At 41.1% G+C, this 20,163-nt stretch overlaps 1 protein-coding gene across 12 annotated transcripts in view; it reads left to right on the top strand.

Annotated features, from left to right (window-relative positions):
- The first annotated feature begins 13,294 nt into the window (after nucleotides 1–13,294).
- Nucleotides 13,295–20,163, top strand: part of EXOC7 (exocyst complex component 7) — a 46,347-nt gene continuing 39,478 nt past the window's right edge. For 3 of the 12 annotated variants that reach the window (XM_060764622.2, XM_060764623.2, XM_060764628.2), the window contains exons 1-5: nucleotides 13,304–13,476; nucleotides 16,116–16,181; nucleotides 16,336–16,520; nucleotides 17,549–17,654; nucleotides 18,032–18,254. In XM_060764622.2, coding sequence (XP_060620605.1) covers nucleotides 13,417–13,476; nucleotides 16,116–16,181; nucleotides 16,336–16,520; nucleotides 17,549–17,654; nucleotides 18,032–18,254 — 640 coding nt within the window. In that variant the 5' untranslated portion in view covers nucleotides 13,304–13,416. Of the gene's footprint in view, nucleotides 13,477–16,115; nucleotides 16,182–16,335; nucleotides 16,521–17,548; nucleotides 17,655–18,031; nucleotides 18,255–20,163 lie in introns of all 12 variants that reach the window. The other 9 variants (XM_060764621.2, XM_060764624.2, XM_060764633.2 and 6 more) reach the window with 8 other exon arrangements.

Raw genomic sequence — 20,163 nt, 5'->3', positions numbered from 1 at the left:
GAGATGTACTCTGGGCAGTAAGCAATCTCCCTATATTATAATGTCTGTGAATAAATGGGTGGTACCATTGGATGATTTTTAAGTGTGATAATGATCATCCTTTCCCATTTTTTTCTTTAATAGTTGACATGTTAGAGTTTGTGTGCATGATCATTCATATATTGCTAATGGAGAAAGCAGGTGCTGCTCATATTCTAGTGACCTTTGGATATTTATGCATTCTTCCTTGTTAATGTGTCTCATAGTGAAAACTATGATGGCAAAGCACTGCCTCCTGCAAACCCAGCAAATGAGGCATGCACACCTCCCAGATTCCTTTAGCTAATCCCAGTGCGTGACTCTCTATAACAGGGGTCCTCAAACTTTTTAAACAAAGGGCCAGCTCACAGTCCCTCAAACTGTTGGAGGACCGGATTATAATTTGAAAAAAGCATGAATGAATTCCTATGCACATTGCACATATCTTATTTGTAGTGGAAAAAAACACTTAAAAACAATAGAGTAATTAAAATGAAGAACAATTTTAACAAATATAAACTTATTAGTATTTCAATGGGAAGTGTGGACCTGCTTTTGGCTGATGAGATAGAATTGTTGTTGTTGTGGTGGTGTGCTTTCAAGTAGTTTCAGACTTAGGGTGACCCTGAGTGAGGGCCGGGTAAATGACCTTGGAGGGCCTTAGTTTGACCCCTGCTCTATAACATCCTTGCTCTTCGTTGACTTCTCTAATGCATAGAGAAATCAAAACAATTCAAATCAATTCAGGCCTCTCTTCAGTCCTTTGTCTTAGAAAACATTCGATGGAGTAATATCTCCAAATCCTTAATGTCCTCTGATATTCAAAGAATCATTACATGAACTTTGGAGATTGTCTATATGGAGATTAGAGTCCTATTGTCCACAAGCAACATGTAAGACTCCAACTGTATGATTCTAGTTTAACAGCAATGCTTTCATCCTCTGAGGCGCCTTCCACATAGCTAAATAAAACTGGAATAGAAGTGGAATATATGGCAGTGTGGATTCAGATAACCCAATTCAAAGTATATACTGTGGGATTTTCTGCCTTGATATTCTGGGTTATATAACTGTATGGAAGAGGACCCCAGGTTTGCAGTTTTAGGAGAGGAGGCTTAGATGTCTCAGCCATGGAGCTCTTCAGGTGCTTCAGCCAATCTACAAACCTCAGATTTCCATAGGAAACAGCCATGGCAGTAGAATCATCATACTATATTTATGTAGCATGACACACAGCCCTGGTTTTCCAGGTAGCTGCTATGCAGAGGAAGTAGGGATAGTTTTCCTTAAAGGGCACCCAACATGCTGCCTACAATGTGACTGGTGAAGGAATCATTAGCACCAAGGACAGTCAAGAGAATGGCATAATGGGTCAAAGGCCTATATAACATGGCTGGGAGTTACAGCAATACAAAAGGCATGCAGCAACCCCATAATGGATTATCTAGACTAGGATAGTTGGTTTGTAACCATCCACATGTAACTGGATTGCGACTCCCGGCATTTCTTTTGAGGCTGTGTATGGACTGATGAAAGCTGCAGTCCCCTGTTTTAAGGGCAGGGCTGGCATGATCTTTGATCTCCCAGATGTTTGGCAACAGATCTTCTAGATTCCTTTACTAATGGCCAAGCTGGGCTACTGCTTCTGGTACACAAAGTTTAAAACATTAGAAGGCCCAAGGTTTTCACACCTTTCTTTAAGGAAAGTGTAGGTAATGCACAGCTCTCCAGACACCAGCCGCTAGTAGTTGGAATGTCTAATGGTGAACAGTGGTGGCCATTGCAGCCAAGTAACATCTAGAGCAAGCATGGGCAAACTTCAGTCCTCCAGGTGTTTTTTGATTTCAACTCCCACAATTCCTAACAGCTAGTAGGCTGTTAAGAATTGTGAGAGTTGAAGTCCAAAACACCCGGAGGGCCAAAGTTTGCCCATGCCTGATTTAGAGAGCCACCATGTGGCCACTTCTATTTGGAGCATTAAGTTTGTACACAGTACACACCAGTGGTTATGTACACATTTTGAGGAAACAGGTGTCTTTTTCAAGTAGGTCTTTCCACAAATAATGCTTGCGACAACTGTGCCTTGCAGGGTGTGGCTTGAGGGAGCTGGAATGGATGGGATTGTTCTCCTGGCAGGGCTGGATGTGAAAAGGACAGGCTGCACCTGTGGGTTCAGGTCACTGGTAGCCTCTCTCTCCCCAACCCCTCCTTCCTTTCATAGGCATGCCCTGGCCTGCCAGTGTTCATTGTGTCACATATTCTCCTTTGCCGAGAAGCAGAGAAGCACGTCAGCCAGTAACGGCTGGGTGCCATGGCTGTTGTTTATATTTGTTTACCTCTCTGGTTTCTCTACGGTGCATGCAAGGAAGGAGGCCTGGGGAATGACAGAGCAAAAGATAGAGTAAAGAGCTCCCTAGGGCAGGCCATTCTGCAGGACACATGCACACAGCACAGTTATTTCCCAACATGCCAGCAAGAGATACAGTGGTGTGGCAAAACCTCACCTGATCATCCACTCTCATACCACCTTGTTTTTAGTCCTTGGTTTAGCACTATGGAAAGTGAAGACAAGTGATTTCAGGAAAAAAAATACTTTTTTGGACTACAGTTCCTTGGTCCACTGGTCACACAAACTAGTTACATGCATAACTTATTCAATCTTTACTACCATACAGACTCCCTTTTGGGAGATAGGGCGGTATAGAAATAAAGTTTTATTTATTATTTGTTTGTTTGTTCACCATCCATACAATTTAAGCCAAAACCAGAATGAGTATAATGTTATTTAAGGGTTGCGGTATGGGAAGTTACACAGGAGAAGGTCAAAACAGGTAAATACAGTGGATGCCTTGGAAGGAAGGGGTATCAAGAAATCAATAATTGTGGTAGATTTATAGCATTTCTTAGGTTTATAGGGAGACAGTCAGTGGGTGAGGGATTTTGTTTCCCTGTTATTTAACAATTGTAAAAATATTAAAAAGTGGATCTCCAAAAGGTTGTTATTGTGGAGAAAACTGTCAGAAAAAAATGGAATGAATGACTACATGCTATTATTTGTTACTTTAATTACTCAGACGATTTCAGTGTGCAACAAAAGCTTTATACAATACGTTAAATGTACAAAATAGAATATTTATGGTAGCCGTAAATCAGATACTTAGGTTGGACTTATAACAATAGTTTTCAGCAAACATCTAACAATATAAATTGCTGGAGCATGTGGGGGCATTTCATTCCTTTATTCTAAACTTATGTCCTTTTCTCCTCATCCCTCCCAACTTCTCTCCAGATCATTATTTGCAACCAGGTAGATGTCAGGGTGCCAGTAAAAACAATGCCAAAATCAAGAACATGCAGCAAAACCTGAAGTCTGTGCATACCTGCTCCAGATATCCCTAGTCTGACATTTATGGATACCTGGGTGCTATATGAACACTATGGTGCTTTTCCCTTAAAGTGGCAGAACTGTAAATGAGTCACATATGGATTGCATCTGGGGTTGCCACTTAACAGCTGACTTTTCCAGAGCATTGGGGCAGATCATATTCCAGATAGCAAGTCATCTTTCTTCTTCCTCAGAGTTCCTTTCCTTCTCATTCTCTGTTGAATAGCATTTCAAACCTTTCTACCTTGAGAGATTCTTGCCCATTTGCTAATCCCAAACCAGAATTTCCAAAGGGCCCATTTAAAACAACAGACAAAACAGCCCCAGCAGCCACTCTTTATTTTTCTTGGCTGGCTGCCTTGCTTTAAAAGACAGCCCGGCTTCACATAAATTGAGAGATGGCCTGTATTCTAACAGGCCTGTCACATGGCATTAGCCCTGAACAGTTATTGCGATCTAGATTAGTGCTATTGATCCATGGGGTTAATGAGCCTTTGACGGATTGATTAAATGAATACTGCATTTTCTTGATTCCAAGACACACCTTCCCCCACATACATGCCCCTAGAAATGGGGTGCATTTTAGAATGGTGGGTGCATGTACATCTGTGTGTGTATGTGTGTAGGTATGCATATATATATATATATATATATATATATATATATGAGAGAGAGAGAGAGAGAGAGAGAGAGACTTTTTTCTGTTGAGGGTACTGAAATTAGTGTGTGTCTCACAATTAATAGCATCTTAGAATTAAAGAAATGTGGCAAATTTAAGGTTCAGTGGGAGAAGAACTGAAGGCTATTATGCTGTTCGCAATAATTTCAAGGCAGAAATAGGCCTTAAATCAGGGATGAACATATTTCAGAGTCACAGGGTCTCCTCCCCCCCCCCCCCCCTGTTTTACTACAGTCATTCCCAACCTTTTTTAAAAACCAGGGACCACTTGACCAGGGACCACTCTCCAACATTAGTACCAAAAGGGTTATGAAACAGTTTTTGGTCAACTTTAGATTCGGTTTGGTTATTTGGGGTGCCAATTAAGAGAATTGCATTGGATAGACCACATCAGCTGTAGTTTCTGATGCAGAACATATGCTGTGGTCAGTGACAGGGAAGGAGTGACAGGCAGCATAAAAGGAGATAAAATAAAATAAAATAAGGAGGAAGGAGGCTTGTGGACCAGATTTCCGTCCTTGGGACCCACTGGTAGTCTGCGGCCCACAGGTTAAGAACCACTGTTTTACTAGAATCCCCAAATCTGGAAGTACTTGTTTTTGAGCAGCAGGGCTCAATGGCGTCTATACTCTTTCTACACACACAAAAACTTTATTACATCAGGCAGACCTTGGAATGTTAGGTTTAAAAATATCTCTCTGATAGTATTAAATGCTAGAAATTGAGAAATTAGTTCATTGTCATAAACACTGATAATAGAAATAATTTGATGAATTTTGTTATTGTTAGTCAACTAGATGCCTGAGACAACTATTTGGGGCACATCATGGGATTTACAAAGAACTGCATAGAAGGGAGTTTGTCACTCTTGAACCTAACAATAACATTTTGTTACTGTTACTCTCTTTCCTTTTAAAATCACATCCTCCTACTTATGAAGAATGAAGTCAATGAATCAAGGGCAGAGAATGTTTGGAGTGCCTCAGAGTATATGCAGAATATTTTTTCTGTGCAACTGTTTCTAAATCCTTACTGCCTCACCGCTTTCAGTGAAGAAGTGTGGTCTGCAACGATCAGTGGCAGAGGCTGACTCTGCATTATTTAATACAATTTAGAACTGCATTATATGGTCAATATAGACTCTTATAATGCATATATGAGTCTACATTGACAATATAATGCAGTTCAATGTGATTCAAATTATATTATATGGATCTACACTGAGCATATAACACAGTTCCAAACTGCATTTTATGGCACTGTAGATGGGGCCTAAATTACACAATGCAGGAGATAAAGACCCCTAATTTAATCTGTGGTCTCCTCACTTTGAACAAACAGGTGTCTAAAAGCCCACTGTTCTCTGCAAGTGACATACCTGACTTACAACTTCATCACATGGATGAATTTCTCTGCTTCTTGTCTCTCGAGCTTGTCATTGACCGTAATAAAGTGAACTTGAACTTGAACTCTGCTTCTTGGTGCTGCTGGCACAGAGTCCGCCAGAGCCCATAAAATGACCCAGGGCTACTCCTGGTGTAGCTCCATTGGGCTCCATGCCAACAGCGTGCCAACAGCACTGAAAAGCAGAGCCCTGAGAAGCAGAGTCCAGAGTGTACACCTGACTCCACATAGAAGAAGCCAGGGAGGACATGGGAAGAAGCCAGGGACTGCATGGAAATGGCATGGGATGAGATCCCATGACCACCGATGGTAAGGGGACAAAGCCTAACACTGTCCCACAGTTTCCCCCACTTTCTCTTGGCTTCTCAACCTCCATGTGATGAGGTCCATAGATTATAAAAAGACAAAAGGAATAGGGAAGAAGAGAAGGATGGTTTCCTGCACAGCAACTAATCAGGTTTCAGCAGGAGGGCAAGCAGAAAAACAAAATTCTATCAAAACAAGAGTGCTGTGATGGCCATTTTAGCAGGAGACAGTTCCTATTCAATTTTCATCTTAAAATGTAGAGTTGTTGCTATCTTTTGAGAGAAACAGGAAGGAAAAAAAAACCCTTCATATTTATTTATTAACCAGTCTTTATCATTGAAGCAAGACAGAATGAGCTAACACACCTGTACTATTCCGTGTTCCTGTCAATCTTGGTCTGTTCAATTAACTAGTGATGCCAGTGAGGGGGAGGGGGGAGTCATTGTAAATTTGCTTTGTTAATGAATTTACTAATTATCTTGATGAAACCTTACAGCCATAATGATTTCATTTTGCAGCCAAAAAAGGACCCCAAAGGTAAGGATCAAATGACTGCTATTATTTTTATTGACCTTCCTTCATCGCTGCAAAAAGGATCAAAGTGAATGCACCAGCCAGAGGAGTCACTCTACTGATGGAAAAAACAAGATCTTTGGGGATTTTGTCACATTGTCCTGATCCGAAGATCTCATATCATATTATGTCAAACGTAAGTCAAATTAATAATAAAATAATGCATGGACTTATTCAATAAGCATCCAGATAATATTAATTTCCCTGTTTTGCACAACACAGGGTGCAGCTACACTTGTAGAATTAATGCAATTTAACTCCAGTTTGGCTCAATGCTATGGAAACATAGAACTTGTTATTTGGTGAATCACCAGCACTTTTTGACAGAGAAGGCTCAAGAATTTGTGAAATCATAACTCCCATGATTCTATAGTATTGAGCCATAAAGTGGTGCCAAACTGCATTAATTCTACAGTGTAGATGCATATCACTTCTTGTGATAGCATCTCAATCCACACCTTGGGAACCAAAGAGAACATGTTGAACATCCTAATAGATATTCATCAGGCATGCCTCGTCTTGGCATCCGGCAATAATGTGGAGTAGTATTCAGCCTCTCCCCCGTGTGCCGTCTGGTTGAACAAGCTTATTTGTATCACACAGAGAATGGAACTGATGGCTTGGCATACCATGCAGACAAACAACATGTTTTTGCAGTCCCTCTTCAAACAGTTTGGTGGGGCAAGCTCTACTCTTAAACAACATCCTAGCAAATAAAATTATTTTGGGTTCTGGACACTATAGAACAGAGTTTCCTAGTTATATTAATATACCTCATTATTGATGTAGTTACAGAGCAGCAGAGATAGCCACACAAGACATTTTTGGATGCCAGAAAGCATTTCTGGAAGGGGGAGAGAAAAGCTGTAGCAGCCAGCATTTCTTCTGTTACACTTCTATGGAAAGCCCATCCTCTTTTGGATCAGCCCATTTTCATCACTCTGTCATGCTTTTTGAAGTTGGCTTTGGAAACGGTGCCAATGCCCCTCATCACTAGGAATGTCCAACTTCAGTTAGTCATGATGTGTGTGCCCTCTCCTGGGTCCCTTCCACACAACTGAATCTTACATTTTCTGCTTTGAACTGGAATATGTAGCAGTGTGGACTCAGATAACCCCGTTCAAAGCAGATATTGTAAGATTTTCTGCATTGATATTCTGGGTTATATAACTGTGTGGAATGGCCCCTGTTGTTGTTGTTCATTCGTTCAGTCGTCTCCGACTCTTCGTGACCTCATGGACCAGCCCACGCCAGAGCTCCCTGTCGGCCGTTACCACCCCCAGCTCCCTCAAGGTCAGTCCAGTCACTTCAAGGATGCCATCCATCCATCTTGCCCTTGGTCGGCCCCTCTTCCTTCTGCCTTCCACTTTTCCCAGCATCATTGTCTTCTCTAGGCTTTCCTGTCTCCTCATGATGTGGCCAAAGTACTTCAACTTTGTCTCTAGTATCTTTCCCTCCAGTGACCAGTCGGGCTTTATTTCCTGGAGGATGGACTGGTTGGATCTTCTCGCAGTCCAAGGCACTCCCTGGAGGGCCCCAAATTAAACAGATGCTTGAAATGACATATTTTGAATAAAAGGCTGCATTGGACTTTGAAGTTGTCACAAGAAGTGCGATGGGGCCTCCGGACCACTGTAACCTCTAGCCAAATGTGTATACTTGAAGAGACTATTGAACACTTACTTGGAGGCAAAGAGAAACCTCGTTAGTATGCCATGACTGGGGAACATGTGTCCCTCCAGATGATAGTAGATTGCAACTCCCCCTCAGCCCTAGGGCCCTTCAAAATCCCACAATACCTGCTTTGCACTGGCACTTTGGCAACCTGGTGAATTATTACAGCCTTCCCCAACTTGTGCCCCATCTACACTGACCATTTAATGCACTTTCAAGTTAGCTTCAAACTGTGGTGGCCATTCAACAAACTCCAACACAAGAAGACAAAAGAAAGTCCTTAAGGTGCATCAGTGTTCTGTGATTTGCATAATCACCATCCAGGCCTCAAACTGGTTCCAGGATTTCCTATGTAAAGTGAAACCATTTTCTTCAATAGTGGTTGGAAATTGCATTAAACCAGGGGTCCTCAAACTTTTTAAACAGAGGGCCAGGTCATGGTCCCGCAAACTGTTGGAGGGCTGGATTATAATTAAAAAACAAAACAAAACAGGAATTCCTATGCACACTGCACATATCTTATTTGTCGTGCAAAAAAACAATTTAAAACAATACAATAATTAAAATGAACAATTTTAACAAATATAAACTTATTAGTATTTCAATGGGAAGTGGTGGCCTGGTTTTGGCTGATGAGATAGGATTGTTGTTGTTGTTGTTGTTGTTGTTGTGTGCTTTCAAATCATTTCAGACTTAGGTTGACCCTGAGCGAGGGCCGGGTAAATGACCTTGGAGGGCCACATCCGGCCCCCGGGCCTTAGTTTGAGGACCCCTGCATTAAACAGTCAGTGTAAATAGGTCCTTGGTGTCATTCAGATTCTTGGACTGTAACTGCCATCACCTTCGGACAGTGCAGACTGTTTGCTACAACAAAACCCCCAAAATAACTAGGATTTTATCCTGGAAACGACAAAATTGAAATAATATCCCAGATCCATTTACTGTCATGGCTGAGTTTGTTTCTGACTTATTCTTACTCATAAGCAATGGGTTCTGGGTAGAAATTTGCAGAATGTTGTAATACTCATAAAAATGCTTATATTATTGTAACAGGTGAGACATGATTTAAAAGTTAGCACTACATTATTATGAGCCACACTTTGTTTAAACTTGTTGTATGCCTCCCTGAATGGTATACTTGGAGAAAGGCAGTATAGGGAAACTGCATTTTCTTTTAAAGTACTTTAATGGTTAGCATCTTCTTTAAAATACAATGAAACACACATATAGGAAGAAAACCTTGAGTCTGGATGCAGCGCCTCCCTTCCCACCTCCCCCAAATGTCCAGTTCTTTTTGAATAGAAGGGCCCCACTTCTGCTCTTGTAGTTTGCTGGTTTCTCTCCATGGCTTTAAAGAGGCCAGCAGTGTGGCCAGAAACAAATTTCCGGTCCTCTCTAAATCTCCTCCTCTCCAGCTGTTACTTGTTGCTGGGCTGCTGGTTGGCAAGAATTTGGCTCTTCACCTTTATCTTTCAGAGAATGTTTCTTCAAGAAGTGGAAAATGTGTGGAGGGCTGATCCCTCTCTCCCGCCTCATATCTCTTAGAGTAATGACCATGGTGCCATGCTTTAGCTGAAAGAAATGTGCTTCAACAAGCGACACAACAATAGCCCCTATTTCTTGGTTCTCCTCTTGCCCACTTTCAATCTGTAATAAAACACTTAAATTCTTAAGGTGTGGTAGTGACCAGTCCCCCCTCCCTCGTTAGCCTTGAAAACATGCAAAAACAACAACAACAAAAACCCCCAAACAAACCCAAAATCCGTTGTGCGGTAAGATAGCCCAAAATGACATCTTTTCAGCATCTGTGCCCATGTAAGTCCTGAATGATGCCATCAAATGAAGAAGTCAGACACAAAAGAAAGAATCCAAATGCCCAAATTTTTTTCCTCTCACACATAAGTTGAAGGAAAGGTAGCCTTGTGCCCTGATGTTACCTGAGTTGGCACAGGTTGTAAAAGAAGAATATGGTCTACCAACCTAGAGTAGAGATATAAGGTAAAGGACACTATAAGCAGTTTCATCTCCAAAGCAGTTTTCTCTGCTGCTACAAGTTACATATAGGAAGATACAAGAGCCCAATCTCAATTTTGCCTATGCACATAAAAAACAACAGCTCTGCAGAGGACAGAAGAGTGCTTGTCAGGTTCCAAATATGAAAGGCTGTCTGTGCCTAATTGTTGGTAAGTGACTTATTGACCCTGGAAAATTGGTGAGTTAACTATGGAAAAGATCAAATTACCACAGATTGCTTGGAGTGGGGACAGGAAGGGACTGAAATCATAGTCACCACGGGCATTAAAAGCACTTTATATGATGAGCAGGTTACTGAAGCTGCAATCCTATACACCAGTGGTTCCCAACCAACTGAATTCCCAGTTTTTTGTTAGTTGAATGTTTGTAACTCAGAGACTGGCTGTAATAGGAGGCTTGGGGAGCACCGTCCAATGCTATGATTCTGTAACTAAAAATCCCACAATCTACAGCCAAAATAGCCAATGGGGACTCTAAGCCAAGTCAAATCCAACAGTGGACAAGGCTAAAGCAAAAAGTGGATGCTGCCTGCCTTTTCTCCCCTCTTTCCTCCATGCCCAAAAGGGAGTCCAACCGTTCATTTTTGGCAGATATCTGAATGGCTTGCTTGCAGAGAATTTTTGAAGGCATGCCAAGACTCACAAAACTTATGGCTGGGGCTTTTGAGCTCCTCTGATGTGTAAGACCATGCTACTAATCTACCATATTATTATTATTATTATTATTATTATTATTAAACTTTATTTGTACCCCGCTAGCATCTCCCGAAGGACTCGATGCGGCTTACAAAGGCCAAGGCCTCAACACACAATATAACAATACAGAACCAAAGCAAAATAAAAACAATTCAGCAATATGCACAGTTATCTATGGAAAGCCTGCTGCACCCAACAAAATCAATTCAGTTACTGTGTGCTGTCCATATAGCGCAAATAGCACAGTGCTGGATTTAGAACAAATGGGACCCCTTGCTAGTTATGAGGCCTCTTCCTTCCTTGGGCCTTTAAGGAGGGAGGCCAGGTAGGTCTACACTGCCTTCCATAGACTATCAACGCTATCATTATGTCTGGAATCGGTCCAAAACAGAACACCTTAAAATTTAAAAATGCACCACATAAGTAAAATTGACTGTAAAAAATGTTTGACAGGAAGATGGGCCCCTCTGGCCAACGGGTCCCTGTGTTTAAGCACAATGGTAAATCTGGCACTGCCCGCACACCCATGAAATGACTGATAACATCCCATAGTTTAATTAACTCCATTTGAGTCATTCTCCTCACTTTGCCTCAGGCCTTATTCTAGCTGGCACCTTTCTTTCTGGCATCTTTACCTTGACTGGATCTCTAAACCAGTTGGGGAACCAGTTATCTACATAAGATGTGAGTGGTATAATACATAACCTTTGTCAATGGGTTCCTGAAGCAAAAGAGCCCATTAACAATAGTGGAGGGCTCAGTCTCCTTGAAGCGGATATGGCATGGGGCATCCAGGAGTGGCCCACCCACCCACCGCCAAGGGATGAGGGATTTATTTCAAAGGGACCTGCATGGCTTGCAGTGTCTCCAGCTGAAAAGGCCAATGGAATCCCTGCCAGGCAGGCAGTACATTTCCCCATTCTCCAGCACATTTTTGTGGTGCATACTGCTGTTTGCTAAGTGGATTAGGACGCAGGACAAAGTATTTACTTTTATCTGAGTTGCATCAAGAATAGCTGGCCCCCCACCTGAAAGGAATGTCCCAATTAAATTACAAATGACATGTCCTGAGTGTAAGAATTGGGGATTGGCCAAAGCAAACAAAGCATTCAACCTTTACTATTTCCCCCTCAAGATCAGCGCACAGGGACATCTAGTGGATAAGATATTTTGGATAAAGTTTTTTTAAAAGATGGACACTGCATTTCACTTGTTTCTTACCACATTTGTAGAATAAATAAATAAATAAATAAATGGTGGGATCACAAGTCTGAAAAAGTTACACAAAATCAAGACATCAATCTATTCCGGGACTTCTGAATTCAGACTGACAGAGTTTTGGAGCACAATACCCCTGACCTCACAATCCTGGGAAAAACAAAAAACAAAGTATGGATCACCGATGTTGCAATCCCAGGTGACAGCAGCATTGACGAGAAGCAACTGGAAAAGCTGACACAATATAAAGATTAAAAGATTGAAATGCAAAAACTCTGGCACAAGCCAGTCAAGGTGGTCCCAGTGGTGATCGGCACACTGGGTGCAGTGCCTAAAGATCTTGGCCTGCACTTAAAAACATTTGGCACTGACAAAATCACCATCTGTCAGCTGCAAAAGGACATCCTACTCAGATCTGCACACATTATTCGCTGATACATCACACAGTCCTAGACACTTGGGGAGTGTCCGACATGTGATCAAATACAAAAGCCAGCATGGCGAACTTGTTTAATGTGTTCTAATCTTTTTGTGTGTCTAATAATAATAATGATAATAATAATAATACATCAAACTGCAAAAACTCTGGCACAAGCCAGTAAAGGTGGTCCCAGTGATCTGGGACCTTGGCCTGCACTTAAGCCAGCATGGCGAACTTGTTTAATGTGTTCTAATCTTGTTGTGTTTCTAATAATAATAATAATAATAATAATAATAATAATCTTTATTTACATCCCACCACTTCTCCCCAAAACGACTTGGGGCAGCTAATCATCATCATAATAATAATAATAATAATCATCATCATCATAATAATAATAAACTTTATTTGTACCCTGCTACCATCTCCCCAAGGGACTTACAAAAGAAGAAACACAATAGAGTAATAGTAAACATACAACCAAATCAAACTTAATTCATAACATACTAATAAAATTCAGAAGGCTGTTAGGAATTGTGGGAGTTGAAGTCCAAAACACCTGGAGGGACAAAGTTTGCCCATGCCTGCTTTACAAGGTCTTTAGCCTTCTCTGCAAAAGACTGCTGGTATTTCATCAAGCTAAAAATCTCATGGTAGTTAAAGGAGTGTCAAACCGCATTTATTCTACAGTGCAGACACACCTTCAGGGATGGTTATTTTAGCACATTCCTCTCCTTGCGGGTCTCCCACTAGGGGGCGTTCGGCGCCTCGCCCAATAGGCTTGTGACATGCGCAGTAGCACTCCCTCTGACACTAGCTTTGCGGGTTCGACAGATTCGGAGGGCGCTCTTCCATTCGCCGGGGAATTTTCCCCTGCCTCTCTCAAGATGGCGACCTTCTCGGACCGGAAAAGGCGGGGAATGAGGCGGAAGTGGAGTGAGTGTTGACAGGAGCTGGAAGGCGCTTCAGCGGAGGCCTTGGAGCAGTCCAGGGCCGGCCTCGGGTCGGGATGATTCCCACGGAGGAGGCCTCGGCCCGGAGGAGAGAGATAGAGGAGAAGCTCAAGCAGGTGGGGCCTCAAGGAGGAGCAGGAGGCTGCAGCGCCATCAGCCCCCGGCCACGGCATTGAGTCATGAGGCTATACCAGGCCTGGGCAAACTTGGGCCCTCCCTCCAGGTGTTTTGGACTCCAACTCCCACCATTCCTAACAGCCTCAGGCCCCTTCCTTGAGGGGGAAAAGGAAAGGGCCTGAGGCTGTTAGGAATGGTGGGAGTTGCAGTCCAAAACACCTGGAGGGCCTAAGTTTGCTCAGGCCTGGACTATATTGTGTGTGTGAGGTGGAGGGTGTGTGTGTGTGCTTGTTTTCAGTCCTTTAAAGTATAACACAGGATTTGAATATATTTTAAGTGTTATGACTATGTTTAGGCAGATTTTTCATAATAGCAGCAGACTCTCAGTTAACTGGTACCAATGGGGATCAATATGAAAGTAGCTTCTGGTTGCTTGAGAGTTATTACTAAGAGCAGGCCTCAGTAATACTATGCCCCATACAATGCCATCCCATAAGCTCTATAACTGGATTGGTGTTAATATTGAAACACAATAATTGAAAGCATATTGAGACAGAAAGGGCAAATTTATTGTAACACAGTTTTATTGTTTTATGATATTCTAAAAACAGCATTTTTAAATTTAAAGTATTATTTCTTTTCTTTTTCTTTTTGTTGCTATCTGCCTGAGTGTTACAATTAATTGAGTTATTATTATGATTATGTTTATTTCTGATTAAAATGTTTAATTGTATGGTTTTAATTGTATTTGTTTATTTTTGTATTTATATGTATTTTCATAAAATTGCGGCCTGTTGTAAAGCCGCCCTGAGTCCCCTTTTAGGGTGAGAAAGGCGAGATACAAATATGTGAAATAATAAATAACAAATACCCCGCTTTTTCTCTCCATACGGCTACTCAAAGCGGATCACAACTAAAAGCATTGCAATACAGTCTAAAAATATACAAATATACAAGTATTAAAACAGTATTAAACATCATAAAAAGCATATAAAATCACAGCAGCCCCTGATGACCTTAAAAAACCTTCTTCTTTAAAAGCCTGCCTGACTAAAAAGGGTTTAACTTTCTGTCTGAAGGGGACTGTTCTGGCTTTCCTGGGGAGAAGGGAGTTCCAGGGTCGAGGGGCCGCCACCAAGAAGGAAGGCCTGTTCTCTTTCCCACCAACTGGACTTGAGATAGAGGTGGGACTGAGAGAAGGGCCTCTCCTGAAGATCACAGGGCCCAGGCAGGTTCATACAAGGGGATGTGGTCGGTCAAATAGCCTGGACTTGAACTGTCTAGGGCTTTAAAGGTCATAACCCGCACTTTGAATTGTGCCCGGAAACAGATAGACAGCAAGTGCAGCTTCTTCAACAGGGGGTTGTCAGCTCCTTGCAGCCAACCCCAGTGAGCAACCTGGCTGCAGCTCTTTGGAACAGCTGAAGTTTCCCAGCACTCTTCAGAGGCAGTTCCACGTAGAACGCATAACAGTAATCCAGATGGGATGTTACAAAGGCATGGACTACCGTGGCGAGATCTGGCTTCTCAAGGAATTAGCACACAAGTTTTAATTGTGCAAAGGTCCTCGCAGCCACTTTCAACACATGGACCTCCAGATCCAGGAGAACTCCCAAACTGCGGACCTATGTCTTCAGGAGAATGTGACCCCGTCCAGCACAAGCTGAATCCCTAGTCGCATAAGGCTGGAATGACTTGAAGGCACCCAGAAATAATAGAAGGTAGCTTTGAGTATAAAGGTGCCAGGATATACAGTGTAGTTGTTGAATCACAGAGTTGGAAGAAACCTCCCAAGGGCCATCCAGTCCAACCCCATTCTGTCATGCAGGAATATACAATCAAAGCACCCTGACAGATGGCAGTTCAATAAAGAAATAAATGACAAAAATGACAAAACCAATAGAAGTTGCACCTCTGGAGGATATCCAGAAGGCCCAGGTTGCCCTCCTAATTTGTTTGTTTGTTTTGGTATCCTGTTAGGCTTAGATGATCTTTCTGCTCTGTAATGGGATGTGTGTCCTCTGTTAATAGTGGGTGCCCCCCCCCCCCCGATTTACAAACTGCACCAAAAGCTAAAACAAGAAGAGAGCCAGAGTCCTATGCACAGTTATATGGGAGTGCATTTACCAGCCTTGCTTCCTAGGAGCTTAATGTGTTGCAGTTAGGACCAGGGTTTAAGCTCAGAGCACAGTGTAAAGTATCTTATTCTTTCCCAATTATTATTCCACAGGTGGCACCATAGGAGATGTCACATTGTCTTGCACTCCTTGCATCAGCATTTAAAAGCTTAAAAAATTACATAGTGGGCTCTTTGTATGCTCTTTGTCTCCAGAAGCCCTCCCCTTCCTCGTACAGTAGACAAAGAGTAGGACTTTCCTGGTGAACATCTGGAAAAACTATTGGCACACAAAATACTCTGTTTTCTCTAGCACTTACAGGAGAAGTACTAGGACTCACATGAATCCTGAAATTACACCAGAAAACCTCTCTATCGGGGAGGGGGGGGGGGAATTGACAGTGTTTCATTGTTACGGCTACACAGTTACTGAGAACTTGCAATTTTGTTAAGAATTTAGAAAGGTAATATTTGAAATTTCAGGACACAGGTTAATACTTTCCCCTCTGTTTGCACTGACAGGAAGAAGAGACATTGTCTTTTATTAGTGAGAGCTTAGAAAAAAGTGACCAACTCACCAAAAACATGGTAGGTTTGTCTGTTTTTTTTTTTTAAATCAAGTATGTGACATGTCTCAGTTGTGCTTTACTTGACGATAATGTTAACTAATCTTGCAGTAGACTGTGCTGAAGGAAATGGTTCCAATCTCTACACCAGTTCTTTCTGTGGCTTTATTGTTTAGGTTTCCATTTTGTCATCTTTTGAAAGTCGTCTGATGAAGCTGGAGAATTCAATTATCCCTGTCCATAAGCAGACTGAAAATCTACAGCGTCTGCAGGAGAATGTTGAGAAGACACTTTTCTGTTTGGACCATGTTATAAGTTACTACCATGTAGCAAAAGACACAGAGAAGATAATAAAGGAAGGGTGAGCTGATATTTAAGATTTTCAAAATCATGGAAGTGGTCTCCTAGACCAATGGTTCTCAACCTGTGGGTCCCCAGGTGTTTTGGCCTACAGCTCCCAGAAATCCCAGCCAGTATACCAGCTGGTAGGATTTCTGAGAGTTGAAGGCCAAAACATTTTGGGGAGCCACAGGTTGGGAACCACTGGCCTAGACCATCATGTTCAACCCCTGGAGGGGGTTGAGAAGGGCGGGCTTACAGGGGGCTTACAGCTGGCAACATCCATCCAGCTCAACAGAGAGATCTGTTCTTTGAGTGCTCTGTTCGCCAGTCTCCTGTATAATTCTAATTTTAGTTGCATTACAGAAATTCAGGAAGGTCTGCATATAGAAAAGTTGGAATGATCTTTATTATGGAAATACACATGTCAATAGATAGTCAGCTTTCAAGGTGTCTTACAGGTTTACAATGTGGCAAAGAGAAAGTATAGCAGCACTTATTGATAAAGTTTTGGTTCAGAAAGGCAAAGCACATCTTAAATAACACTTTCATAATCTCATAGTGATTCGTTTTTAAAGTGGCATGCTATTTACTAAATAGCTTTTAATAACTTTCATTGTTTATATAGAGTACAGATCATATTATAAGTCATGAGATGTAGGTGATCAAAAGTTAGGCAGGACTGTTGGTTTTTCCTATCCAATGGCTGGCTAAAAAGGGTCATACTTTGCTCTTAGTATTTAATTCTCATGCTGCAGAGTTACGTCAAGTGGTGAGGAACCTCTTGGGATCAGATCATGGTAGACCAGGAGTAGGAGCATTTGTTAATTGCTGCGACAAATTTGCTAGGCACTCTTAAGCTGGCCTTTTGCTTCCATACTTAAAATCAGTCGATAAGAGAAAGCTATCCCAGCTTGTCTGTTGACAAAAGAAAAATGACAGAATTATTGACCAGTCACTGACAAAACAGTGCTAAGTTTTGCAAGGGTTTATCATAAGCACTTACTTGCCAGTGGAACTTGCCTGAACCAACTTTACTTCTTTCTGCAGCCCTACAGGGAGACTAGAAGAATATTTGGGCTGCATGGCTAAAATCCAAAAGGCTGTGGAGTATTTCCAGGACAATAATCCTGACAGTCCGGAACTTAATAGAGTGGTATGTATTATGCCTGAGCATCAGACTATAGTTTGTCTTCTCTTGCGTCATCAATTTATTCACAGTACATGAAGGTCACATTTACCCAGAAACAGATGCAACATTTGGGACCCCAAAATGTGTTTTGGCCAGTGTTATCACTTTAATTCAGAAAACTTTCCTGTGAAATCCTCAAATTGTTCTTTGAAGGTGAAAGAGCATTTGGGTTCTGTGGGAGTACCTCTTTCAAGTGGAGAGCAGATATATTTTGATGCGTGTGCACACATATTGTGCCCACTTTCTAGGGTACAGCCAAAAAGTTCAGTATGCCTTTGCCTTTTATTACTTTCAAAGTGCTAGTGTACACACGTGATTTTTTAATGTATTATTTCAACCAGAAATTGCTGTTTGAGAAGGGGAAGGACTCATTGGAATCTGAATTTCGTAGCCTTATGACCCGATACTCCAAACCAGTCCCACCCATCCTGATACTGGATCTCATAGCTTCGGACGATGAAATAGAAACCCAGGAAGAGGTCACCTTGGAACATCTCCCAGAGAGTGTCCTACAAGATGTTGTCCGTATTTCTGGTTGGCTGGTGGAGTATGGGAGGAACCAAGGTCAGTTGACTAAAGAACTATCTTGCCTTATTTTAATTGTTTTTATCTTCAGTTAAGCCACTCTTCTATCTTTTCAATCTTACAATATGAATTAAAGTTCTATCTTGTGTTCTTAAGCTGAGCAGCATTATTCTGAAATAGTTTATCTTACTACATTTTCTGTATGTTATAGCAGTTCTCAGAAATAGTTTATAAGTTTTTTTTAAATATAGAAAGGAAACATAAAAATGTTTCATTAAGGCACAAATGGGTCACCGCACATTTGTGGACTTTTTGAAAATTTGTGAATAACCTATTTTTCACATCACATGACCAAACAAGAGAATATTTTGGAAGATCACACAACATGATGTGACAGGAAGCAAGTTAAAAGACCAGCTTTTTTTTTTACTGTCAGTGTTCATGTCCAATTATTAACTTGAAATGTTTTAATACTGTTTTATTTAATCTTGTTTAATGTTTGTATATTTTAAATGGTTATGATTATGCTTTTATATTAAGCCGCTTTGAGTCCCCTTTGAGGGAGATAATAGAGGTATAAATAATAATAATAATAATAATAATAATAATAATAATAGTAATAACAATATTTTTTCACAAATATGTAGTATTTTCTATGTATATTTACTGAGAAATAATTCCCTTTATGTTCACATAAGATTACAGATTTAATTAATTTAATGCAAAATTAGTATGCCACGGCTTGTCGGCAATTCTAATGAAATTCAGATTCTGTTTTATTGTGATATTTGAATTAGTCACAATAATTTCACTTATGATGGATCAACATAAATGCCACAAATGTGATTAAAAGGTAATCCTATTTACTTTGTAGAGCGTAAATCCCCCCACCCTGAGAAATAAATGATTACAAAATAAGATCTTCTACTTTACAAAAGGTTCAGAGAAAGATGGATGTTTCATACATGTTCCAGCTTTGCTTATTCTAACAAAAACATCTGTTGGGTTGTGGTGGCTAGAGGTAGAATTCAAGGGTGCAAGTCTACAGCAATTATAGCAGTATTTTGGATTGTTTCGAAGCAGCCAAACTCTCTCCATTGTTAAGCACTATTATACCATCAGGAAAGGAAACTGATTTGGAATTAAGCCTGTTTGACAGCTGCTTGAAGATATGTCTTGCTTAGTGATTTTTAAGAGTTTTGGCATATGGTTCTGGATCCAGTGCTTAAGCCTAAAACTATTTACTACCAGTGGTTCTCAACCTGTGGGTCCCCAGATGTTTTGGCCTTCAACTCCCAGAAATCCTAAAAACTGGTAAACTGACTGGAATTTCTGAAAGTTGGAGACCAAAACACCTGGGGACCCACAGGTTGAGAACCACTATACTAGGCCAACTAGAGTAAATATATTCAATTAATGGAATAATTAATGGGTCCACTTTGGTTGAGACAAGCAGTGGGATCTAGGCTTAGATCTCTTACTCTACGTATATGTGCATCCCTATTTGCATGGAAATTATCAGGCTTCATGAATTCAGCATGTTTTTCTGGATTAAGGTGAGGTTACCTTTGAGACAAGGATCTGGCCATCTACCTGGCTCTCACCTTCTAAAATTAAACTTTTTTGTATGCCGTCCCAAATTGCCTTTGGGCTGAAATGGGCGGGATAAAAGTGACGTAAATAAATAAATAAATAGACTGTTTTCTCTCTTGTTAAAGTAGATGGGGGGTTTTGTAAAATACATAAGTATATAATTCATATTCTTCTATCTATATTTTGGCAGATTTTATGTTGTTCGATCATGTAAACATCTGAATGTAACATATGTGCAGCTCCAATTTCTTTTTCTTTCTGAAATCAGTGCAGCGAGCCTGCTTCTATGTACAATTGTGTAGCATCCAGTCTGGCAGAAACCTTCAAATCTCTTTGAGTTTAGTGACTAGGAGTG

Source organism: Anolis sagrei, chromosome 2, assembly GCF_037176765.1.
Source record: "Anolis sagrei isolate rAnoSag1 chromosome 2, rAnoSag1.mat, whole genome shotgun sequence".
Classification (NCBI taxonomy): domain Eukaryota; kingdom Metazoa; phylum Chordata; class Lepidosauria; order Squamata; family Dactyloidae; genus Anolis; species Anolis sagrei.
Note: the sequence above shows the minus strand (reverse complement) of the source record. Positions and strands in the feature narration are given on the sequence as shown.